Here is a 26,644-nt window from a genome sequence, read left to right on the forward strand (position 1 = left end):
GCAAACTATTACACCTAAGCTCTCTTGAAATTTTGAGTGAGATGCGCAATGATAAACATGCACTGTTAGGGACATGTACCATTCTCTGGCAGAGGAAGCAGGAAACCATACAGACCTGTTACAAATTCAAGGACAGCAGAAGATCCTTCAATATTTCCTTTTAGTCTTCTCAGTGTGAAATTGTAAATGCCCCCAGCTATCAGGTCTGTAACACTGAAGTCTGTCACTGTTCCTGGGATCCTGAACTTTACTATAAAGGTGTTGTTGGATAAAGATGCTTTATAAGAAGTGAAGTTAGTCTTGGTTGGATTCCACATTACAGTTGCAGAGGAAGTAGTTACCATTTTTAATCTCAGACCACATATCCCAGCAGGTTCTATGGTAAAAGTAATGAGATTAATAAAGAAACAATTAATCCTTAGTACTTGAAACATAAGACAATAGCAGCTTTTAAAAATAAATAGTTTTTACGCAAAGTAATCTTTTGAGACTTCAAAACATCATGAAATATGCATATAAATTTTAGAACTCTTTGTATGGATGTATAGAAAACAGTGCCACTATGTTGCACAGGGTAAATAAAACCTGGGGATGTACCTCCTGTGGTCATTATGAAATTTATGGAAGAAAATTTCAACTTTATGAGGTCACTAAGAACAGTAACATTGCTCACTGGTACAACAGGATGAGAATGGAACACTTTGTAAGCACAAGTAGAGCTTTTGGTCACTCTGAAGTTTTCTAATACATTATATGTCACATAATTTTAGAAAACTGTTCATCTGCTCACTTAGGGACAGAGTAAATAGCACAGACTCAGGGATTATCCCTTTTTTTCTTTTTTAAAAAGTATTTTTTATTATATGAAGATTCCTAAAATCACAGATAATTCACTAATAAGACTTCCATTTATCTGTGTAGCACAGCTGCTTGGGAAAGAAGAATGTTTCCATTCCCCCTAAAAAGTGAATCTCCCACATAATTAGTTTATCTTCCTTGAAGCTTTATGAAAAATATTAATTAACATATGCCTATTACTCAGCATGAAAAAAATCCTAAGGATTTACCAATAAAATTATACTTTTTATAATCTAGGCATACTCAGGACCCATCAACAATTCTCTTGAAAATATTTATCTGAGGAACAAAAGCATCTTCAGGAACATGATAATGAATATTCTGCTGCATGTTTCATTCACAAGAATCTGCAGGACTTGTTCAGGTTTTTTTCAGAGATTCACTTATCTTTGAATAACTAAGTGCAGAGCCTCCTTGACTATTAACTGAGTTAAGGAGTTGTAATCCAAACACGCCACAGAACATCCATCAAAGAGAGGAGGTCTGTGACATGCATATTTATAAATCTGGGAGTTGATTAATTTTCTGATTACAACTAGCTTCTTTTTATCTGCTTTTGAAGCCCAGAATTCAATATAAATATTTTCTAAATTTATGCCACAAATAAATTTCCCTCTTTTTTATGTTGTATCACAGGAGCATTGGAAAATACATGTTTGCTCAGAGACAGAAAATGAGTGTAAGATACTGGTTTCTGGACTTTGCCAAGCTCTCTGAAGCACAATTCCTCTTACTGTATTAAACATTCTGTGTCCTTGCACAGGAGCAGTACTGCAATCTGAGATCATGGACTTGCAAGAAATTAGGAGATACGGAAACAATTGTAAACAAAATTCAAGGTAATTATAAAAGTATAGGACGCTATTCTGGCAAGATATTACTTTGTTAAACTGGAAGCTTTTTTCAAAGGGCTATTTCCAGCCATGTCTAGACTCCTCAACCTCAATTCAGCAAGTCATGTACAAGGCTCCTATTTAAAAAACTATCACAAGAAGAAGCACAACTTTCCTCCCAAATTTGAAGTCTCATTTTGAGCTCTGTGATCTTTTTCAGTTACAAACGATGAAGTAAATGTCTCTGAATATTTACTGGTTTTCAAAAGGACAATTTATAAGGTATTTCCTTACTTGTGATGACTTTTTTCTCCACAGCCACAGAGGAATCCAAACCTTTAACTGTCCATAACTGAAAAATGTATTCTGTCCCAGGGGTCAGATTTTTCACTACAGCTCTGCTGTCATAAATAGTTCTGGTAAGCAGCTTTTCATTATTCATCAGAGAATATGAAAGCTATCAAAGCAAAAGAATTCTTTATATTAGACCATTTAAGTTCATAAAGGTAATGATCAGAGATTACAACTACCTGTTAGTATAAAAACATTTAGAATATTTTCCACATTTTAAATACAAAAAGAATCAAGGAGCTTTATATCATGTTCCACCAATATAAAACTCCAGCATTTCTTAATAGCCCGGAAGTGAAAGCAATGACTTTAATACTGAAAAGTAGATGAAGTAAGCAAAGTGAAGTTGAGGCTTACAGGTTTTTGCTCTTAGAGGAAGGACAATAAAGTGTACCCTGACTCTTCAGTCTCACAGCTGTACTAATGAACTGTACAATTAATTACTCTGTATCTTTCTGGCAAAAATCCTCAAAACAAAACAAAAAAGCAAAACATAGCAAAATAAAGGAAAAAATCTGAACACTTAAAACCATTCAACCAAAAAACACACCCATGAGCTGTTAAGAGCTGAAATTCTGAAAAGACTCCCAAGGGATCAGTCGCTGAACTCCATTCACTGTTATCCCTTAAAAATCCATCTGTTAAGAGCCACTGCAGAAAACAGAAGGGTTGGAGATATAAAGTCATTGAAATCTAGGGACTTAACTCCTAGAGGCTAGGCTTAACTCCTAGATTCCTTCTGACCTTCCAGAGAATTCTAAGGTAACAAAAAATTCCTGCACCAGTTCTTTCTGTGGACCTAGCGGAGTGGTCCTGCAGACTCGTTCCCATCTGCACTAGTGAGAGGCAAGATGCAGACCATGCCTGCCCTGCAGAGGAGGGCACTGAACAAGCACCTCCAACAAAAACCACACATTTCTCAGGAATGGCTCTTAATGCTGAGACCAAGTAGGGCTGCAGCTGCCTGCACAGTGAGTCCTGTCCTGCCACTAGTTGTTTCTTCCAGCAGAAAGGGGATGTTGTACACATGGCAGTGACCTGAAAGCACTGGGTTAGCTGCTATTCATCTGGGGGGGGGAATGATCCATTTCCCCTCTGTCTATTTTACCAGTACAGTGTCTGTTTATACAAACAAAATCTTGGAAACTGTCATCACCTTATTAGAATTACAGCACTGCAAGATGCTAGAAGCAAAGCTATAGATTAAAGATTTACATCTAGTATAAAGAAGTTAGGAAAGTACCTTTTGTGCACTCTTCTCTTTACAAACTACAATATATTGCATAGAAAGTTGGTGAGCAGGGATGATTAATTTTAAATGATTAGTAAAATGATCCCTTTCATGCAGGTGCACCTTACTAAGCAACCAGTCTACGAAAGCCTTTCTCATTAAAGATTTAATGAAAAGCTCATTTATACAGACAAAGCACAGTCTAATGTAGCTGCTTGCTCTATGAGATGCTGAACAATAATACTGAGACATAAAGATCAATATTACAGATGACAATTATTTTCCACAGAGGGGTGCAAATAGCATTAACACATTCAGAAGTGTATCTGAACTGGCTCAAAAAATAAACAAGATCATTAAATTTAATTTTAAAATTTGTAAATATGCTTCAGACTGCACCAGCAAATAGTGTGAGAGGTTAACTGGCTGCTCTTATCCATTGAGATCAATGCAGCTTTACACTAATGAAGAGAGAAGAACTGTCCAGGAACTATCCTAAGGATACTAAGATTTCAGATTTACGTAGGGATATAATTGAAGCCACAGGAGAGCAGAAGGAAAATAATTGAGCATCGCAATATTGGGGTAAAAACGGTGTAGATCATTAAAACAAAGTACTTTGACTCAGGGTAGAGCTGTATACCAAAGAATATCCCATTCAAGTAAGTTAACTGTGAAAGATCATTGAAATCCATATTGATTCAAGTGATGTGTTAAAACAGCAATATACTAAGTTTTGTTGACCATAAGCTGGTCAGTGGCTACAAAATGTTAAGGGTAATACAAGACAGACTGCAAAAGCCAGGATACAAAAGAGAGATGGGCTGCATGTCTTAGTAAAATGTGATCCATGCTATTTAGGTGCTATTGTGGATCATATTTGACAGAGAACTGAAATAAGGAATGATGAGAAATTGAAAAAATTGAAGTTTATGAATCATGAAAGGTATGGCGAACAGGGAAGTACTAGTTTTTTTTTTTTTAAACAGGGCATAACAAATCTGTGAAGTATAAATAACAAAAAAAAATCAGGAATAGTCCCTGTTTTTTTTTTATGTATATCTAATTTCACTCAGGAAATCCCTAAACTACTTACTGCCCAAGGCCAGAAGGGTATGGCAGGTATTCAAGGTTTGCATTTTTGTCTAATAAATTACTATATTTAAAAAAAACCCTATAATTATTCTTTGACTTTCTAAAAAACAATTACATTCTTCTGTAAGGAAGGATTTTTTATTTTTTACTTCAGTTAAATTAATTTAACTTACAAACTTGAAAAGCTAAGAAAAAATATTACATTGCAGTTACATTCAACCCTTGACCTGCGATCTTTTTTACTTCACACTAGTTGAAAAATCAGTTTTTGAGATCTATTAAAAATATAATTTTTTAATAATTTTTAATTGTTATGTAATAGAAGGTACATATTTAGCTGACCTTTTTGAATAGCAATATTTCCTCCCAATACTTACATGGATTATCAAAATAAATATTTATTACTGGTTTTGCATCACAGACAGAATGATAATCTAATTGAGAAATTCAAGAAAAAAATTTCATTGTTTCTTCTCATTCTCATCTCACCTGAAACATATCAAATCCTCCTCTTGGTAGTTTCCAAGAAAAATAGACTGTATTTTCTTCTTGTCCAAACACTTGTAAATCTGATGGTGGATCAGGATCTGAGGATGTAAAATTTAGATTTAAAATAATTTACATTTATTTTAAAGAAGTTGACATCTACAGAATGTATAGTTTTATTAATTATTTTATAGTTCTTTATAGAAAGAGATTTTATTTTGTACTTAAAAAGAATTTCAAATAAATGAAAATCACCTCTAATATTAGAAATAGAATCAGAAATAAATTCAACCTTTGTCAATTTTTATGGACAATTTTTATCATGTTAACACTACTGCTGATTCAGTTAGTGGCAATGTCCCCCTTAATGCAGAGGAAATTATGCTTAAAAAGCTTTTATATGCTTAATCACTTTCAAAGATGTTTAGATTGAACAGAAAAACTTAGAAGAGTTCATTCAGTCATTTTACGATGCATGGATATAAGGAATAGCTTTTCTTAGAAAACACCTGAATTATCTGAAACCATGAAAAGTCATTAATAAACTGAACCTACAGGTGCTAATCTTGAGGAGAGTAGGATGACTTCTTTTTAGTCCATTAGTTGTCACAATATTGATTAAGAAATCAGTGCCTGGCAGAAGATGCTCAAATTTGTGCATTCTACAAAGATTAAAAGAAAATATTATGTCCTTTGGGATTATAAAAAAATATGTATGTTCATATGTTAATTCTTTATAGTTGTATTGATATTATTTACACATGATATGTGTATCTTGTGAGTCAAAAAACATTTTAGCACTATATAACCTTAAGTAGGGTGTATTACACTATGGTTCAAAGCAAGTTCCAGTACTAGAAAATTTTAAAATATTGAATTAAATATCCAGAGTGGCACATAGGTTCTACTGGTGCTCACCCCAATGCAGTATTTTGTTTGCTCTTCTTTGCATAAACACATCATAAGAGAATTGCAGTTTGATTTAAAAATGCAGTTCTTAAAATACATGAACATAGTAATGTATATCAACCAAGCCTTCAAATACATATAACATATAGATAACAGCACAGGCTACTTATTTTAAATATCAAGGGAACCAGCTGCTTTGAGTTCACAACGGTTATTTTTAAAATGTAGTCATCGTACCTCACACCAGAAGATAACATTTTCTTCTCATTGAAGACCTTACTGTTTATTGAAAGAGCATATCCATCAAACATGCTTTGGGCTGGGGGCCAGGTAACAGTTATTGATTCAGAATCTCTGCTACAGTTCAGGTATTTGACTGCACTTGGTGCTGTGTGACAATGAAACAGAATGCATTGATTCAAAAATACATCTTAAAGACATTTCTTTACGACAGGTCTCTCATCATCAGAAAGCAATAAAAACTCCACATCCATGAACTCATGTTCTTCCTTATCTCAAGGATATACAGAATACTACCACTACAGAAACATGTACAGTGACTTTGTTATCCCGGAAATCCAGAGCCAAGCCGGCTGTAATGCTGCTTAGAGCAGTTCTGACATCACTGACGTAGAGTTCCTTCAAAATTGTCAAAATTTTAAGAAAGGAAATGTCAGTGGAAGAGGTAACATACTGTGCAGACTGCTAAGTCCCAACTAGCACAGCACCTTTTATTCAACAATGGCCAAAAGGATACGCCTGCAGAAAAAGCAAGAGTTGCACAGAGTGATAATTCCTTTCAGTAGTCCCCCAGACTGCAGTTTGCAGCCCAAGGATTTCAGGAACCAAAGTAATAAATCTCAGCAGATTTTTCTTTTACATCTTTGGTCGCCTCTTGAACCTATGATCACAATCATCAGACAAAATGCCTTGTAGCAAGAAGTTCTGCAATTAATCTACAAATTTTGCTGCTCTCCTACTTTCTGTTTTCTAATTTCATGTTCTTAGTTCTTGAAAAGGAAATGTCAGAGAAACATAATTTACTTTCTCCAAAATGGCTTTTCCATGATTTGTTCTCTCAAAAATTTTACATTGTTCCTTTACCAGTTTTAACTTAGTGGTTCCTTAAGTGCAAAACATTACATATCTTTGGTCACATATGCTGAGCCTTTTCAACCACATCTACTATACTTGATTTTTTCACAGTAATGATCTTTTAGAGGAAACTGTAACATACCAAATCTAATAGCCTGAGAGGCTATGTCAACCAGCCAGAAGTACAGGAATGGAGGAGAACTACACTACTGAGAATTAAATGTCCTAACCCAAAGTAAAACCTAATGTAGTAAATCCCAGATTTACTTGTGATGTAAGGGGAGGCAATGAGAAAACACAATAAAACTAATTTAGTTCTGGTCATTTAAGTGTGTGTTCAAAGTCACAGAAGAAGAGAAAAATTAAAGCATTAAAGAGAAGTATAAGAAAAAAAAAATTTTTTCTGATATTGGTAGCCAGTCACTGGACTGTAGAGCTGCTTGAATCAACATGAAGTTAGCATTGGTATCTCATTGTACACAGGAGCTAGATTGAGATTCTTAATGGCCCCTTGCAGTCAAAGAACACGAAAAATAGTAATGAAAGAGAATAAGGAGAAAATTACCAAGATAGTTGAGTTACTCTTCTTTGTTTGAAACAAAAATAAAATTTAAGAAGAAAGCAAGAGATATGGATGGAGTAAAACAAACTGAATTTGACGACCTTGTGGTCTTACCTGTCTCTATGTCTTTTGTCACAAAAACACTATCTCTGAAACCTTCCTTCTCTGTTCGAATTGCAAAACTGTACAGCTTACCAGGAATGAGGTTGGAAAATATTGCTGCTTCTTGCTTGACCTTCTGGACCTAGAAAACCAAGGTTTTTACAGTTTTCACGGAACTGCTTACGAAATTCGCTTATCGTGTATAAACCGCACATCCAACTTTTTAATGGGAAATAAAGCCCTTCATTCAGCCTCTGACTACTTTCTAGAAGATTGAAAAATAGCTGCAGTGTGTAGGCACAGGTGGTGCTCCACACAGCATACCTTGAAAGCACTTGCACAGTTAGTACAGGTAATCTCGTACTGCTCGAAATCTCCGTCAGCACGGTCCCAGCAGACCTGGATGGAAGTGTCTGTGACATCACCCTCTCGAACATTCAGGGGAGCTGCCAGACCTAGAGATGAACATAAAACACCTCTGTACAACCCCAGGCATTGCTCAGTCTAACACTTTCATATCTCCTGGGGAGACATAAAAGTGAAGATAATCAGTAACAGACTAACAGAGGGCAAAATCTGATCTCAGGCATGCAGACACACAGCAATTCCAAAATAGAGAAGGAAAAAAAATAGAGAAAGAAAAAAGATACAGTAATGCCACTATTTAAGAAAAAATGCTTGTGTTTTTATCTTAAAATTAATTGAGGTTGAAATTACATTTCTCGCTCAAGTCAGAACTGGCACTCCTAGGTGGGAAAGTTGTTAGGATGAAGTTAATCCCTTCAACAGCACTACCATAGTGGTCAGAATGCACCTCAATTTTGTCAAAAGACTCAGCAAAACTGGGTAGATCAGGCAAGACACATACAATTAATCCCTTATTAGTACAATCTTGTTAGGTACAATTCAGATCACATTACTGGAGAATTTCCACTCTCCTCTACATCACAGCCATTTCTCTCTGGAATATACCAAAATTTACACTTTTTCTAAGGGAAAACTGTATACATGTGAGATGTCAGGGTTTTTATTTCTGCCAAATTTTTGAGGCCCCAGAAGAGTCAGAACAAGACAAAGTTTTGTAATGCAGCTTCCCACTAAATTTAGGAAATGCTGTCAGAAGATTGATTAAACCCCAAGTTTTTATTAAAACTGTGTTTTAAGAAATATCAGCTTTCAAGGCTTTCTTTATTTGGAGACAATTTTTTCTGTCTTGCCCTCATTCTCCTTGTCTTTCTTACTTCTTTACATGCCATCTTACCTTTTCCTTTTATAACATTTCTAATCTGAGAGAAACAGAGAATAAAAAGAATTTTAAAGGAAAATTATAAAAGGGGAAAAGAAAAATTTATGGAAGTATAAATACAATAAAAAATAGGAAAGTAAAACCACAAATTTTCAGCACATATTTTTAAACTTTTTCAAATTTTCTATTAAAATTCTCTTTTTAAAGGCCTTGCTAGAAGGTGTCTTGTCCTCTACAATTCTTTTAATGTCCCTGTAAATGAATTTATTACCTTGGAGAACCTGAACACTTTTATTATTTGCTTAAAGATGCACCAGAAGGAATAAACTTAATAATTTCAAGGCACAGAAGTAACCCCTTTGATACTCATCTACTTGTTTAAAATAAGTGGTCAAAATGTGTCTTGTCTCCCACAAGGATAATAATTTAATACTGCCTCAGTCACTGAAATGCATGCTAGACATTTTATACACAATGCAAAAAACACAATTTAGTATGTTTAGAAATTATGAAGGATTCTTATAGTATTGTTTAAAAAACAGTTAGATGTAATACAACTGCAAATTGCTTACATAAATATATCAAGATGATTTTTGAATAGCATGTCTTTTCTATTCCACTGAAATAAAAATAAAGTTTAAAAGATTTTATAATGTGCAATTTTATAAGAACTTAAAATACTCACATGTTTTTACACCATTTATATGGTAAAAGGAGCTCAACATTTTTCCACTTTTTGTGAAGACACAGAAATCATATTCTCTTCCTGCAGTAAGGTTCTCAATTGTTATTTTACCATCACTTTTTAACATGAATGTTGCATTAGGTCCTTCTTTACTTGTAACATATATGCCATCAAATACTCCGAGGTCAGGCATGCGAACAAACAGTACCACAGCATTGCTGTAGAGCTCATAAGGAACTACAATTTGAACAGGCTTGGGCTCTAGAAGGAAAAAAAATTGCCACATGTTAAACCAGCTGAAAATAAATTAAGTGAAAACACATAATACATCTGAAGCAACTGCCCTGAGAAATACTCTTGCTTAGTGCAAATTAATAGCTACCATAGCACGTCATTGCCCTTAAGTAATAACCTGATTTTTTAACTATTTATTACTGGAATTTCCTTCTCAAACACAACTGCACCAAGAAATTAAGCAGGATAACTGGAAAACTATACAGAAATGTAGTTGTGGACTGGGAGATAACCATGGAGAATGAGATGCATTTGATGGATACAACATTGACGTGTTTAGTTTTCTTCCCTTACAGTTGGCTCTGACAGCTGTGAAATATCCTATATAGAATTTTGTCATCTGTGCCGTGAATGAGGTATTAAATATAGTCCTATATAAAAAATTCTGGGAAAGATTTAAGACTGTTACCCTCCAAAATAGTGTAATCATTTAGAAAGAAATTACAATGCAGTGTTTCATGAATCTATACCCTGACAGCTGCAGCCTTTATATATTACATGGATAAGTGAATTCTGCCCAGTTCTTTCACATATGCAAGAAATTTATACCTCACCAAAAGCATTTCAACATTTTGATAAAGTAAGACCCTTCAATAAACCCTTCTCTATCAATGGGAAGGATGCTTTGAGAAACAATGCAAAATTTTTATTTCAGCTTTTATTACTTCTAATTCTTTCTTAGAGGCCTCTCACTAATGGTAGGGCATTTGTTTCTCACAGTTCTCAGAACAACTAAAGTACTTCCAAAAATCAATAACCTCTTTCAACCATTCCAATATTTTCCGATTTCAATGCAAATCAATGATTCACCCAGCTTCTTTTGCCAGTGGGAGCAGGATTTCCAGCTGTGGTCCCCATCACAGCTATCGCTAGCACCAATACGCTTTCCAAGGCTGCACTGTGTTTACAAAAATTGTTAACTTTGCTGTTAAAGTTAGGATTGGATCTCTACATTTCATATTTAAGTTTTGATCCTTGGCTATTTAGCAAATCGACTTGATCTACAAAATTTATTAGATGACACAACAATGGTGAGACTAACATATGTATTGCAGTCTGTAGTTTCCACCATAAATAATCTCTTACTTAAAGTGCATTGAACGGTCTTCAGTTCACTCATAGTTCCATTTTTCACACTTGCCACTGCTATTTGATAAGCCATTCCAGGAGTTAGGTCATCAACCTTTAATTCTTCTTTATTAGTTAATATAAACTTTTTCATTTCACCAATGCCTGCACTAGGTTTCACTTGAATGTAGGATTCCTGACACTCTTGTGGCAGCTTCCAGTGAAGGATTACACTCTCTTCTTCTACCTCCTCTGGGTGAATATAAACAGCTGTAGGTGGACTGACAGCTTAATCAAAGAAAAAGATGTCAGTATAAAACCACACATCAAACTTACTATCACTTTACAATCACTTGCCAATAATGTCTCTTGATTTATTTTTTCTTCTAAAATGTCACAACTTCAAACCTACTGTTTCATTTAATTATTTTGTAAAATAATTTGCAGGCAACTATCTATTAAAGGCAGATTCTAATTTCTGTTTTCTCATAACAAATAAGGCCTCATTTTGCAAGCATATTCCATTCCACTGGATATATATATGGGGCAAAAAGATGACACAATCTGCCTTAAACAACTTGAAAAATCATGGTAATGTTTTAACTTTGCTGAAATTAGAGATTCAAACTATAAATCAGAATTTCTCAAGCAGATTATTGCTTCTTTAGTTCATACTAATGTGCTGTAAATAGGCAAATGAATAAATAAATAAAAGGATTGGTACTTTCAAAATTTTGGAGGGTTCTGAAGAATATCCCAACAGCCACAATCTGACATGGCTTTAAAAATACCTTTATGCCTTATATTTCCAATTTAGACTCTGTCTAGTGAAATAAAACAACGAGAAAATGGATACATACCTGTTGTGATTAATATAGGCTTCTTGTGGCAGCTTAGAGTTCCTTTCTCTGCTACATTCTGTAAATATAACTGATACTGATGAAAAGGTTTTCTATTTTGTATGACTATTGAAGTCTTGCTTTTTTCAACTGGCAACTGTTCCCAGATGTTGGTTTCAGTATCCAATATGTTGACCAGGTAGTGATGAAAAGAAATGCTGTATGAATGCTGTGGAGACTTCCATTTTAAATGTATTTCTGTAGATGAAACATATGTAGCCTCTAACTTTTGGGAGTGCAAGGGCCCTGTTGAATAAGATTAGGAACAGAAATAAGAGAATAGCTTCTCATGCCTTTCATCAATAACTGTGGGGTGTTTTATTGCACCTGTTTGTTTGTTTGTTTGTTCCCAATAGAGCCTGAAAACCTAACAATGCACACTTACATGCCGGCTAAATATGTTAGAGCAAATCTAACAAAGCAACCTTGACAGTGTATCAGTGACAGTGAATATTGATAAACAGAGAATACAGGAAACAGTAAAATTAAAGAGAAAATATAAATATATATATGGTTATCAGGTTGTTACTGCTATTTATTTTTGTAACTTACTTGTTTCTACCTTCAGAATTGGACTTAAGCTAGTCTGTGCTCCCTCTGGGTTCCTTGCTGCTAATAAGAAGCTATAGTGAAGACCTGGAGACAGATGCCCAATTTTTGTTTGAGTTGTATTCGCAGGCAACTTCAGAATGTATGGTTTCCACTGATCAAAGTAGTACTTAAGTATAAGTGAAAAGCCTGACTTAAGCCACATGTCCATACTGCTCCACGCAAATACAGCTTCCGTTGTCTTGACATCATTCACATCAAACATGAAGTTTTCTGGTACCACGGGTACTGAAAAAAAGCATCAAAAAATGAAAACAATTGAAAAGCATTAACCCTTTTATTTTTATATTTGTATTTTAAAATATAAATTCAATCAGGGCAAGGAATTTAAGAATAAATGAAAAATATTTTAAAAATATAGTTACATTCATATTCACAAATATATGGTAGCTCGACATAGCAGAAAAATCCTGTGAAGAAATAATCTGGGCCAGTGGGATCTCTCTGAAGGGCGTAGCAGTCAGTTTGATTTTCTGGTATCATTGATAGAGATGAGATACCATCTTTTAGAAGATAAGGAGATCCATCTGTCCAGACAAGCTGACCTTCTTCCTAGATTGAAATACACAAAATTAAAACCCAGACATTTTTAGATTATTTTATAAATTATTAATGTTTCCCTCATTGCAAGCATTTTCCTAAATATTCAATAATTATGTACTTAGTTTATGCAACTTAATTATATATGTCTATTTTTAGTAAAGTTTCCAATCTAAAATTCCATCCCTTCTATCACAAAAGATTACAAGATAACAATATAACATAGCATAATATAATATAAGCCACGTGAGTATGCTTTATCTGTACAAACAAGACTTTTAAAATTATTTTTAATCATTTAATAATTATTAATTATTATCTATTAATAATTATTAATAACTTAAGAATCTTGTATGGATCATTTTCTAAAAGGGATATGCACTTAAAAAAAAACTCAGCCAAAAATACTCATAAATTGAGTCTGAAAACAAAAATAGTTAGTTGAAAAACCATGGCTAGATTCCCAATCAGATGAGGAAATGCTATCTATCTTCCCCTTCTCCTGTTTGCTGATTTCTCAGCTGTTAGGACAGTCATTCTCACCTCACTCCAGGTTTCTGGAGTACTTTTCTCAAAGTACCTTTGAGGTACTTTCTCTTTTTCCAGCAGAAGAGGCAAACACTAGGGTGGCACAATATGACATTTTGGAGGAAAGATGCTTGCAAAATCTGCTTGCAGCATCTCAAGGCAGAGCCCTCCTGTGGGACACAGGCTTCAATCTGTGCAGCACTAACATATTCTAACATCTCCAGGGGATTAATGGAAAACCCAGAACATTTAGGCATGGCATTGGGGCACTCCAGAGCTGCAAGAGCATGACTGCTTTCAGACATTGCAAGTCTGTGGCCCTACAGGCCAAGTGAAGGCTTTAAGTACTCCAATGGAGAAAAGTTGAGGTACCACCATGATTTTAAGACTTCTGTTGCTTATTCTTTTATTTAAGATGCTCAGAAGAGGAGAGAGGGAGGAAATACTCATTTTTTTTTATTTCTCTGAGAAATTGAAAAATTATATTTGTTGAGAATAATCCTATTTTTCAATTAACTTGTTGTGTTGAAAAAATGAAATAAAATATTGTGGTATTTTTCACTTCCCAAGAGAGCAAAGAACATCTTCAATGGTATGAAATACTTGAATTTGTCTTTCAGGAGGACTTATGCATATAGTCTACCATTTCAAACATGCTACACAGATCAATGCATATCTTTTTTTCTCTTTTATGTACTGGTCTTCCTAGACACTAGAGTTAAGGACAAGCACAGGAGACCACAAACCTCTGCAGCAAGGCTTGCAAGAGAAAGCAAAGCAAACAGTCTTTGGCCACCTTTTGCACTTCCTAACTGAAGAACTGCACCATGTCAGAACAGACATGAGGGTGCCCCCAGAGCACTCCATCCATTCATGCACTCACTAACCCGCACCTCCAGGGCCTCTGTTGCATTCCACAGAGTGATCACCCTCATCAGAGAGGGTTTGAATTCAGATACAGATCAGAGTAGGGTTAAAGAAGGAGAAACTGTGAGAACACAAATGCTACTGAACTAATCCTGCTCTCAGTGCTGCTAATTCTTATCAGTGTCACAGTGCTCAGCAGTTTTCCTAAGGCTGCTGAAATCTTCTGAGTAGGTTATAGCCCCAGCTTCTTCTCAGCAAGTATTTCAAGTTCTGGGGCTCTTGCAGAAAAAATAGAAATTTTGAAATTTCTTTTTGAAAACAGAGATTCAACTTCCTAATACTTCAAATACAAATGAGAGAGCAAAAATAATTGAATCTGCAATTCAAATCTCAAATTTTAAAGAAAGCCTGCAATTTGTACTGTATGTCCCATGATATTTGAACTCCAGAGGTAAGTGCAAATTGGTGCAAGTACAAGTCAGAGTTCTCATAGGATGAGAACAGACGACAACAATGACATTTCAGATTGCAACATGTTCAGATAGCACTTGAACACACTAATTAAGTACAAATATTTGGGAAAGAAGTTCGTGTAAAACAACATTTTGTTATTACATCTTGTTATTCTTAAAACATTGTTCTCATCTAGTTCATTTAACTGATTGACTCCCACAAACATAAAAATGCATGCAATGATTAAACAGTTGACTAACAGTCAAATTCCAAACTAGCAATCTACTCTTTTCTGTGTAATCGGAGCTTAAAAAAACAACTTTCAACTTTCTAGTACTCTTTCCAACTTGAAAAATTATAATAACAAATTATAAAAATTATAAAAACAAATACTATCTTATTTCTAAAATACCCAGGTGGTTACAAGGAATATCACCATGGTGTAAAACTTACAGCAATTTGAGAAGTGGCTTTGGAATCATATTAACAAAATATTATTACATGTAAAGTGCATATGTTCCTGGTGCTTTACTAACCAGGATGGTTACAGTGCTTCTCTAACCTAGACAGATTTAGTTTTGCTCAGTCTGCATGCTATCCCACTCTGACTTCTTTGTGTAGGCCCATTTTTAACAGTCTGCAAAAAGGAATTTTTCTATCTCTATGATGTGTGGTGCAGCACTTACCACTCATCCTCTTACACATTAAGTTTCCTTTGGCTTTACTATTTTCACAGTAAAATAATTTATAAACAATTTTGCCAAACCAATATTAAAATTAAATTTCAGATTGCAGATTTTTTAAAACGAAAACCACTGGCTTTCGTCCAATCTTCTACACTTAGCACAAAGTAAGTTTTCACTAAACAAAATCACAGAAGCCTGAGTCCCACATTTCTGGCACCGTGCCTCCATCTTTCCAAGAGCTTCCCCAATATTTCATTTATGTCTGTACTTCCTCCCAAACCACACCCTGGATCATTTTGTAACAGCAGATGTGGCATTAAGAACTTTCATGTCCCAAATACAAGGAACAGGAAATATTTTACAGGAACCACCTTGCTCCATCTATACTGGACAAATTCACTAAGCTCAACACTCAACACTTCAGACCTGCATCAAAGCACAGAAAGCCAGCCCCAGACTTCGATATCCGTAATAACAAGTGAGTAGACTGAGGTGTGAAATCTGGTAATGCAGCACCACCTGCAGGCAAAAGAGTATCCCCTGCACAGACACACACACACAAACACACGCACAGAGACCCAGACCCGCACACACACACACACACACACACACATATACACATACACACACACACACACACTCACAGGTACACACACACACACACACATGCGCACGCAAACACGCTCACACACACACACACACACACACAGGCACAATATTACAGGTTAAGTATACACAATGGAGTTCTTTTCCCCCCAGGTATGGCCTTCTAAATATTTTCAGTATTTCTAAATAGGAAGAAACAATGATTCTTCATCTAATTGCTAATAACTATATGAAAAAATAACCAATGTACTGTTTACTTTTATTATAAAATAAATTATAAATATATTATAGATATATTTAAATTCTATCTATATATATTAAATATTATTTAATTTAAAAATTTAAAAACTAAATATATTATGAAATAATGTAATTTACAATAATGTATAAATGTACTGTTTATTTTTATTTAAAAGGATTGGCTCCTCTGTTTCAAAATTCTTCTGCTGCCATATCTGTAATAACAAAGATGGTAAGATATACTGACCTTTAGGTCGTTAAGGCCTGTCCATAGCATGATTATTCGACTAATTTTCTGGAGATATGACGACACAAACCCGTGTTCTTCTTCACTCCCTATGTCAAGAAGATGTGCCCCTTGTGAGGAGGTTTCACAGGTTTGTTGTGCCACTTTCCATGGCTTGCTCTCCTTACCCATTTGGTAGCAGCTGCTCTGGAATGCCACCCACCCTTGGGAACAGGTGCCTACAGGAGAACAAGGACAGGATTTTAAAGATATGCTGTATTACTCATGGAAGCGGGGCTGATTTCTTACAATTACACCAACATTTTGAGGACAATAGCCTTTAATTAAGTCATTATTTCAACCCTCAAAACATTCAGTGTTTATAAACCAACACTCCTTCAAAGTCTTGAGCGTTTTAAAAAATCTGATTGACTGAATTAAAAGCTACAACTGCAGCCCAGTGAAGAAAAAAAAATGGAGGAGATCCACTAATCACTGTCATACTCTAGAAAAGAAATTAATTTTTAAGTTTAGTTTCTGATTACTTCATTTTTTAAATTATAAAGATAAATTCAACAAAAAATTTGCTTTTAATATCTTCTTGCATCTAGGAAAATAATTATTTCCTTGAATTTGATTGTATATAATTCCTTCCTTTATGTATCTAATTGTAAAGATTCTAAGTTGCATTATGAGAGTAGCACATTTAAAAGAATGAGGATACACAACCAAGATATAACATCCTCAGAATCTTGTCTCCCTCATAGCACTTCTAAAATACTGCACAGCTAAGCTTGCCACTCAACAATAAAAATCCCACCATTTTGAATGCTTCAGAAAGTGTTCCAAATTCTTACCAAACTCAGGATTTTCTTTGCCTTTTCATTGAAACTAACCAAATTTAACCCATACACTCCAATAATTACAAGGCTTAACTTCAACATTGACTTCACCCTATTTTAGACTGCAAAGATATCTTTAAAATATTTGCACATGCAAATTTGAATTATTGCTCTTAAAATACTAAGTATTGACTAGAAATAACTTTCCTATGTCATTAACATTCAATTTATTTCTTCTTTCTAGAAATAACATGCATATCTACTAAAATACATTACATTCAATACAGGATTTTACAATTTACTCTTAACCCTTCCAGAAAATATGCAGTACTAACTTGCATTCACGGTGACTAAAGGAAACTCTAATATATACCTGTTTCAACTTGAATATCCAGTGATTGAGACACATTTACAAATTCAGGATTTAATTGCTCAAATATAAACTTAAATGTATAAATGGTAGCAGGTGTCAAATTTCTCCATACAAAGAATCCACTGGGTCTTTTTATAATCTGAGAAGTACCATTCAGGAAAAGAGAAACTGAAAATTCTTTGATCATCCTACTCCAATTAAAAGACACTGTAGTAGCTGTCACAAATATTTCAATGTCGTTTTCTGAAATTCCACCTGGTAGACAATGAAAAAATAAATACTGTGTTTGCCACAAAGAAAAAATTAACTCAAAGTTTTATTTCATCATTATTATTTTTTTCTTTTGAGAAGGAATGAGGGATAGCCTCAATAGAGAAGGAAATGTAGCATCATTTCAGAAAGTCATGTTTTCCTTTATTTTCATGGTACATTAACTTGTGTCTGAAGCAAGCAGAGATAAAAGTGCACATTTTCAGGAGTGTTTTAACTGTAAAACTGCATATCTAGATAGAATATCAGCTAAGTAATAGATGCTAAGTGCAGTAACACATTAGCAGCATAACCATGTTTTGTAGCTTGCTGAATGTTCTTTCATCCATTGACGGCTCCTGCAGTGGTTTTACTATTTTTTTCCCAACTATGTTGTTTGAATTCAGATACAAGTCTGTATTCCAAAGATATGCAATAGTACAAGTTTGCAATGTGTACAAAGGTAATGTTATAAATGATTCTCACTGACAAGTTAAGATGGGAAAGGCCTTCATTCTGGAAAGCAGTGGGACTTGTGGTCCTGAACAGACTTACAGCTATAAATGATGTTTTTACAAATTCAGTGGCTAAACTCTTGCAATCTAGTACTAAAAGTCTGCTCCCAGTTAGTCACAATGCTAAGATCTTCAAGATACTTATTAACCCTTTTTAAGGAGGGATTCTTATAAAGTTGAAACAAAAATTGTTTTTTTAAAATTTATATTAATGGCCCTATGAAATTGCCAGGCTTTAAGTAACTTTTTCCATGGTCGTCTTTTATAAATTTCTTCTTCTACAATTACTGTAGTACAGGAAAACCTGTAATATTTAAAAATCTCACAAACTTTTATGTGAGTCTCATAATTTAGAATTTTTCCATGAACCAAACATATCATATAAAATTATGTCTTCAACAACTCATGGTTGAAAAAGCACATCAATGAACAATTTCTAAATACATTAATAATCTTGGGATCTGAACCCCTACTTTTTAATCTTCAGTGTTAGACTAATTGTAAAGATACCAAAAATTTTTGGTGCTATTTGACTTACGTGTTTGAAATGATTTTACACTTAAGATTTGGCCATTCTTCAGGGATTCTATTGTAATATCATACTTCCTATTCTCCTCAAGCAGAACTGCAGTACTGACAGGTTTCTGTTCAACTTTGGAAATGTTTCTTACATTCTGCAAGTTGAAAGAATTTCTGAATATAGTGAGAGTAATAAAAATACAGTTTATAAGTGATCTAAGAAGCTTTTTGAAGGAGAGCTTATATTGCTGCATGTCAAACTTAGGGCTGCAGTTACACTGGAAAATATTCAAAGCACTTGAAACAAAGCCTTTTAGAAATCACAGTAATAACAAACACCTTCATATTAAAATCACCATATTTTCTTTAAATTCCAGGACATCCTGCACTGAAAATAAGAATAATCCCTTTCTGCTGAGATCTAGGGATAGCATCTGTGCATCTCCTGGAGAAGTTAAACTCCTCCTTCAAACCACACTACCTTGAAGAATTTGCATATCCTTAACTTTGAGCAAATAACTATCCAACAGGATACTCAGGGGTCATTTGAGTCCCTCTGGCTCTAACAGGACTCTCTAAGAGTACACATAAATGACATGAATTAAAAAACCCAGTACATTTTTTCCAAAATTTCACTCTATTTGATATTTTACTTTTTTTTTTTAATTAGAAAAAACCAACAAACCAAACAAACCCACTATTAATTACTGATACCTCCAACTTAAATAACATGGAACAACTCATTGCTTAGATTGATAAAATATACTTTTTTACTGAAAGCATCTGCTCGCTGGTATGTCAGAATATAATAGTCTGGATCCTCTCCTCTGGGCAGTTCAGTCCACTCCATCAGAACTATTCTAGGAGGCTTTTTCACTTGGTCACAGTCTACACACTGTGCACCCTGTAACACAAACATAGATGAATGCAACTTAGTAGAAAATGCAGCAAACACACCTCCACCTAAATAATTAAACTCTGGCAATTTTAATTAATTTTACATCAAACATGTCAGCCAGCAGCAGTTTTTACATGGATCAGTATCACCAGCTCTACTGCGTGACATACAGAGACTTCCTAATATTTTACATGTTCTGCAGATACGGGTTCTAGTTTTCTTTCTCTCTCCAGAGGTGGAAAAATCATGTCAGCTGACCCAAATATGACAGAAACCTGTCATCATTTTACACTAGAAACAATGTCAGAGATTTCACTTGCAATCTTCATACTGCAACCACAGTTACAGGCAGACAGGAGTTAGAGATCTCAGTCCTGCTCCTACATAACATGTCAAAAACTTTAGTGGCATCACTTTCAAAATTTTCAACTATTTCAGAATAATAAACAACCACTTTCAAGAGGTAAAGAAATAATTTATTAAACATCTCCCTAGCAAACTAATTTAGCCATGGCAATGCAAATTTCATTCAGTGCTTCAGCTTCTTGCAGAAGGGAGCTCATTCTAGACACAAGACATCTGCTTTTTTTACACTATTTTTTTGACAATTGTGCCTGCCTTCGAAGGACTTTGGCTCAACACTTCAGAGAAGCAGCTTCCTTCTCTAAATTTCATTTTGAACCAGAAACTTATGGGCTGCTTTGATCTAATTTAAGATAAACCAGAATCACATGTAACATTCAAGGGAATCGGTGTGTGTGATGTCCATCCCTATGAGAAAATATTTATAAAATGCTGCAGTTCTGTCTTTTGTGGTCCATTTTTGATTTCTTAATGAATTGAGATGACAAACAAATATCTTGGTAATGAACTTAAAATCTAGTTTAAAAACTAAACAAAAATAAAAAATCAAATACGAACCCCTAGGATGCTAAAATAAAAGGAGTTTTATTTTATTATTATATTACTTTCTGTAAAGCAGAAGTTCTTTAAAGCAATCTACTATGCAAAACAAAAAAACAAAAAAACAAAAAAAACAAAACAAAACAAACCATAAAAACAAAAAAACCCAACCAAATCCAAACCATAAAAACCAAAAAACTCTGTTATTTATATTTTTAAAGTATGTCTTACTCTGGAATTCAGTTTGCCTTAACATAACTTCCTTTAACTAATGAATGACTAACATAACTATATCATTATCTCAGTGTTCAGAGTTTAGATTATACATTGTGAAGTATAAACTTTGTAAAGCTTATAAAGCCTTTAAAGTTTATAAATCCTTTACAAGAGGGTGTATACCCCACCTCTGGAATAAACTGACACAATGGACTTATAGTACTGATGGCATACACAAAAGTGTTTAAGGAATATTTTTCCAGGAAAATTTAAGATTTTTAATTCAGTGTATTGGGTGTATAGCTGGATTGCATTCCCTGAAAACACAATCTGTCTAGCCCAGACAATTCAAAGGGTAGGAAAATCTGATTTTGAAGATAAAAATATATATATTTGGCAATAATTGAATCGACCATTTCTGATAATTTTCCACCAGCAGCAATTGTATGCCATTTTACTATACATAAATACATCCTACTTAGATCTGAAAATCAAGAAATGCATTTTCAAGTGTGCACAAAAATTCTTCCATACTTATACCAAATGAGAGGGATTTAGAATGTTCCTTTTTGTTGCCAGCACCTTGTCATCACATTTTAGGCCCTTATCTAAGGACTGAAACAATTTTAATAAAAACAAAATTATTAGATTGTCCAAAAATACCTAAGGTTCAAATCTATCCTCAGGCCAGCTACACAGGAACCAGGAAACCTAAACAACAAACAACAACTTATTGACTTCTGCTGCCAGCTGTGTCTCAACATAAGACTCAAGGAGGCTTCTCAGTCTGAAAAAGAAGCACTTGAGGGGAAATACAGCAGAGATCAATAAAATCTTAAGTAGCCAAAAGTGTGCAGAGATTGATTTTCATTTTCTCTTCAAGTACAAGCACTGTGATGGATGAAACACAGCTGGTATGCTCCAGATTTAAAGAAAAAGGGGAAAAAAGACAGTTACTCACAAAATAAGTAGTTTATCTGACAGGAGTACTGAAATGAGTACTAGAAGTTTTAAGGGGTGTCAGAGGAGGCCTATTCATGTTTGCAGAAGTTCAAGTTCATAGAAAGAAACACAATGAAGCTCACAAATGGCACTACAAATGTACCATCTCAAGAATCCCTTAAGCTGCAAATGCTGGAAAACAGACACAGTATAGGTAATTTTCTTATTCTATTCTTACAGTCCTCCCCAATGGTCTGCTTTTTTCACTGTCAGAGGTATGATAATTAACTCATTAATTCACACCATACCTGTCTAAGAGGTGACTTAAAGATGCTAGGATCTCTTCTTCTGAGTAACAACATTAAACCCAAAGCAGCAGGCAACAAAGCAGATTAAAGATCTGAAAAGAGCTTCCAACCACTTAAGTAGAAACAGACTGGGAATGTTCAGTAGCACTAAATGAGAGCTCCCTGTGAACAGAAAGCTAGAACACTGGGGAAAAGAACAGTCCAAGTCACAAACCATCAACTTTGACTAGTTATCCACCCCCAAAAAACAGAGTCTTTTCCTTACCTTAAATAAATATTTTAATAAAAGCAGAAGAAGAATTGGTTGATCCATAGAGAAAGAAGTGTTATAGTCCCAGTATCTCTTAAGTGCTTGTATCACCACAGCTTCAAAGCAAAATCATGTCAGAATATCCTAAGGGAAAAACTAATACACACATTTATACTTCACATGGATACAGAGGCAGCCAATGGTGCAGTTGAGATGTGTGTCTTTGCTTTGGCCCTGCCTCTTCCCAAGGCTCATCTCAAGTTTCCTGAGACCCTCTCATTTCAGTGACCTGTGGATGTGCCTGTTGTTCACTCATCATTTAAAAATCCCTCAGTATAAAAAATTATTTTTAGTTTCTGTGCAATTACCAGATCAAAGTTCATTGCAATCAGTGCTACCCCTCCCTTATTTCCCTTTAGACTCTGGTTGTTTTCTACACTACACCTTTCTATCCAGATGTCCTGTGCTAAGTGTGCAAAATAAGCCTGAAAACACTTTTCTGCAGAAACACTAAGCACAGCTGCAGAACCATTAGTGTGTCTTATGACCTTAGAGAGGTCCCACACAAAGTCACCAGTATAAGCAACTATAAATAAGAATAGACAAGAATTCATAGCAGAAAGACCACTGAACTATTTCCCAAAGGCTGCTGAACCAGAACTTGGCTCAGAAAAAATGTACTGGGTGACATTCATCTTTGGCTAGATCTCAAGCAACAATTTCAGAGTTGAACTTACCTCAATATAATTCCCAGTGCCTTAATATTCCCTTAAATAACATTTTTAATAAAAAAATATTTTCCACTGTAATCTTTGAAATTAAATCTGGTTACTAAGCTGATAAAAATTGTTTACTGATTATAAAATAAATTAAAAATCAATGTCATGGTACACATGTACCATAAAAAAGAGCAACAATCATATTACATACTTTGTATTTTCTTAGATGTTCTCATAACATCATACTTCTTTCTTGAGATACTATCTTGTTTTTCAGTGGGCTGTTCCTAATTTTTACTAAAACCTGTATCCCACTGAACTGTGAATTGTGAAATAAGAAATAAAATTTTCAACTAAAGCTTTATTTAGAAATTGTAGTAAACAAGGCAGGCTTACTCTCACCAAAAAAATACCATTTTGGAGCTTTTATGTTATCCAGACTCAAAGACACACATAGTAAAACAAAAGCTGCTGCAATGAAACCCCTGATCTCAAAACACCGAGTCAATCCCCTGTCAGAGCAGCAGAGCACATGGGTCTAATCAACTGAATGCTATTTTAGCTATCAATGACAAAAGTAAACTACTGCCTATTCAGCTGTTTTGCAAAGCAGACATGCTCTTTATTTTTTTCCAGAGCAATTTATAATCATCAGGCACACAGGGAGACTTTATTAATAAAGTGATTTTCAAAACACCAGCAGGAGCCCTCTCTGTGTTAACCCTGATTAATTAAGTGTGCATGGCACATTCCACCTTAATCAAAAGAACACTCCCCAAAACATAAATACATTCCTTTTATTCAGCATTTCTAGTGGTAAGTCATGACACCATTCACTACTGCCTTTCTTCAGTGTGAGTACACCAGTATAGAAGCAGCTCTTCAAGCTCCCCCACAAAAATATTACTCATAAAATTAGGAACTACACATAGAAGACATTTTTTTCAGACTATCTCCTTGAAGCAAGACTCTCAAACCTCTGATTTGGGAATCATTTACCACTGATTCCAGCTAATATAGGACCACCTAATTGGTCTATATGTAGAATTTTTTTTTCCAAATAGACAAAAATGGCAGTTCCTAAATGATCAGTACATTGCTGCCAAGATCTAATCAATGTATCTTATTTGTTACAGTCCATTGTCCTTCAGCTCTGAATATGTCTTTCCTCCCTAAAATCGGGTGACCTGTTAATGGAGAGATAATTTTTAAAGTTTTCTTATTCTATAGACTGGTTGCACATTCCACTTGGCATTTAAAGAAAGTTTAGACAAAATTTAGTACACACTGTTGTGCAGAAACCATCTCCAACCATAACCTTTTCTCAAAAAAAACCTTTTTGTCTCTTGCATTAATGTGCTGAAGTCTGCCCTTCAAAAGATTTTTTAACTACATTTTGTGATTTTTTAAAAATATATTCCAGAGAATAGTGGGGAGTGTGTAACTGTACAAATTTTCTGCTAATGTTCTGGCCTTCATGCTTTGTCCTCCATGATGGTTGCTTTTCTGTGGTCACATGTGACAACTCATTTATGTTTTGTCCCCTAGAACACATTTCTGTGGGATTTTTCCTTTGGACATACACCCATACATGATTACAGCAGCTGCAGCATCTCAAGGTAACATCTAAAAAAAGTTTTGAAGAGACAGAACTTGAAAAAATTGATTCAAGTCACTGTTTTCCATTGCCACAGTGTTCCTGAGCGGCGTCTATGTGTTTATTTGGCAGTAAGTTTTTACACAAAGATGAATCTCTGTAGTTTATGGAAATTGCAGTTGTCCTTTAAATTCTTGCTAAAGGCAAGATGGAAGAAAAAGAGATGGGAAGAATTATACATAACTAACGCATAATAATAAAATAATTATCAAAAAATAATTACAGTTGCTATAAGCTAAGTTTCTGTAAGCTAAGTTTATCGGCAGGGCAGAAGTTCAAGACAAAAAAATAGTGTCAGGAAAAATGGATTGTGAAAGAAGGAGGAAAGGAGCCACATCTGAAACAGAATTTTGTCACTGCTGAACAACACAATGGCCATTTGTAATCCCAGAGGGACTTGCTGCAAATGCCTCTGCCTCTGAGTACATTGTGTGGCTTGTTACTGTGCTTTTAACTGTGTTCAAACGCCAAACCTCAGGCCTGATCCTGCCCTAAAATTTCACCAGTATCAGGTGCAATATACTTGGGAAGAGCTCTGTCTGCAATGTGGAAATAAAGCATGTAAATGAATTATGTTTTACTGCTAATTTTTAGTATACAGATTTGGCTAGCTAAAAATGGAAATGTTAGCTGCCTGTGTAGCTGTACTCTCAGATTTTATTAATTAAACCACACAGTAAGTCCCTTATACCTAATATTAAAATCTGTGCTTCAAATTCTAATTGTATATTGGGGCTGTAGTTGGTCTTAACAAATTACGTGGTAAAAAAGGCAATGGAATTATAAAAGTCTAAAATAAATAACATGGCAGAGACTTACCATTTTATAGAAGAATATTCAGTTACAATCTGATTCTAACTGTAGAGATACTTTTGTGTTAATCCCTAAAATATCTATGTAGTTTTATGGCTAGGCCTTTATACTGCATGATTTCTTTTCAAGGTAGAACAACTGTAGGAACAAAGTGCCCCTGGAAGCAGTTACAAATGGGACAAATGACAAGGCATGGTGGGACTGCTGCACAAGGCCTCCGCTGCATGGTGCACAGCTCCTTGCATTTCTCAATGGCAGTGTGGGAGTTCAGGAGCATGCCCTCCCTGCCTTCCTTTTAGGGCAGTAGAAATTATGCTAACTTTAATTTCAGAGCAGGTAGAAGGGAGGGAACTCTGTGGCTGTTAAAGCTCTTTTGGTCAATAATAAACAACTAATTAATTTTGGTATTTGACTAAATAAGATTTGAGTTGGATCCAACTCAAAAAAAAAAGCTGCTTTCCAAAGCAGCTCGCAAGACACCTGTGCAGACAGAGTTAACAGAATTTGAGGATAAGGCAGAGTTGAAGAGACACAAGAAAGCCAAGACAGAACCAAACTGCATATGTGGTTACATGTAGGTTGCAGACAGAAGAAATGTGGAGCAGAAGAGTCCTGCCACACTGCAGGCTCATTCAAGCCTTGTCTCTGGTGCAAGGCCTGCAAGAGCTCATTCACATTATACAAAACACATCACATTCTGCCAGTGCCACCTTCCTGAAGGCAAAAGGGCTGGGTGGCCCTCCAGGAAATGGTTTCTAGGTTTTAACAGATGTTCATTTTCTGACAAAGCCAAAGCAGCCTAAGTTTGAAGTTTAACTGGAAAATGAAAGACAATCTTAGAGCCCCCCCCCCCCATCCAGCTCCACTGAAGATGTGAGATTTTGCTGTAGGCTCCAGGGACAATCCTGACACAGTCCCTACTGATTGTTTTATCTAAAAAACAAATTATCTTAGTGGGAACAAAAAATGTT

The 26,644-nt window shown here is 34.9% G+C and overlaps 1 protein-coding gene across 1 annotated transcript in view; it reads right to left on the reverse strand.

Annotated features, from left to right (window-relative positions):
- Window positions 1-22,547, reverse strand: part of PTPRQ (protein tyrosine phosphatase receptor type Q) — a 130,544-nt gene extending 107,997 nt beyond the window's left edge. Inside the window, exons 1-17 of the mRNA XM_074539671.1 lie at window positions 22,500-22,547; window positions 19,734-19,871; window positions 18,987-19,122; window positions 17,685-17,939; window positions 16,491-16,708; window positions 12,689-12,875; window positions 12,267-12,551; window positions 11,676-11,960; window positions 10,834-11,103; window positions 9,454-9,714; window positions 7,847-7,977; window positions 7,535-7,664; window positions 6,001-6,151; window positions 5,410-5,516; window positions 4,858-4,955; window positions 1,986-2,148; window positions 116-376 (exon numbers count right to left, since the gene is read on the reverse strand). Of these exons, the coding sequence (XP_074395772.1) occupies window positions 116-376; window positions 1,986-2,148; window positions 4,858-4,955; window positions 5,410-5,516; window positions 6,001-6,151; window positions 7,535-7,664; window positions 7,847-7,977; window positions 9,454-9,714; window positions 10,834-11,103; window positions 11,676-11,960; window positions 12,267-12,551; window positions 12,689-12,875; window positions 16,491-16,708; window positions 17,685-17,939; window positions 18,987-19,122; window positions 19,734-19,871; window positions 22,500-22,547 (3,124 nt within the window). The remainder of the gene's footprint in view (window positions 1-115; window positions 377-1,985; window positions 2,149-4,857; window positions 4,956-5,409; window positions 5,517-6,000; window positions 6,152-7,534; window positions 7,665-7,846; window positions 7,978-9,453; window positions 9,715-10,833; window positions 11,104-11,675; window positions 11,961-12,266; window positions 12,552-12,688; window positions 12,876-16,490; window positions 16,709-17,684; window positions 17,940-18,986; window positions 19,123-19,733; window positions 19,872-22,499) is intronic.
- Between the last annotated feature and the right edge of the window lie 4,097 nt (window positions 22,548-26,644).

This window comes from Zonotrichia albicollis, chromosome 4, assembly GCF_047830755.1.
Source record: "Zonotrichia albicollis isolate bZonAlb1 chromosome 4, bZonAlb1.hap1, whole genome shotgun sequence".
NCBI classification, from domain to species: domain Eukaryota; kingdom Metazoa; phylum Chordata; class Aves; order Passeriformes; family Passerellidae; genus Zonotrichia; species Zonotrichia albicollis.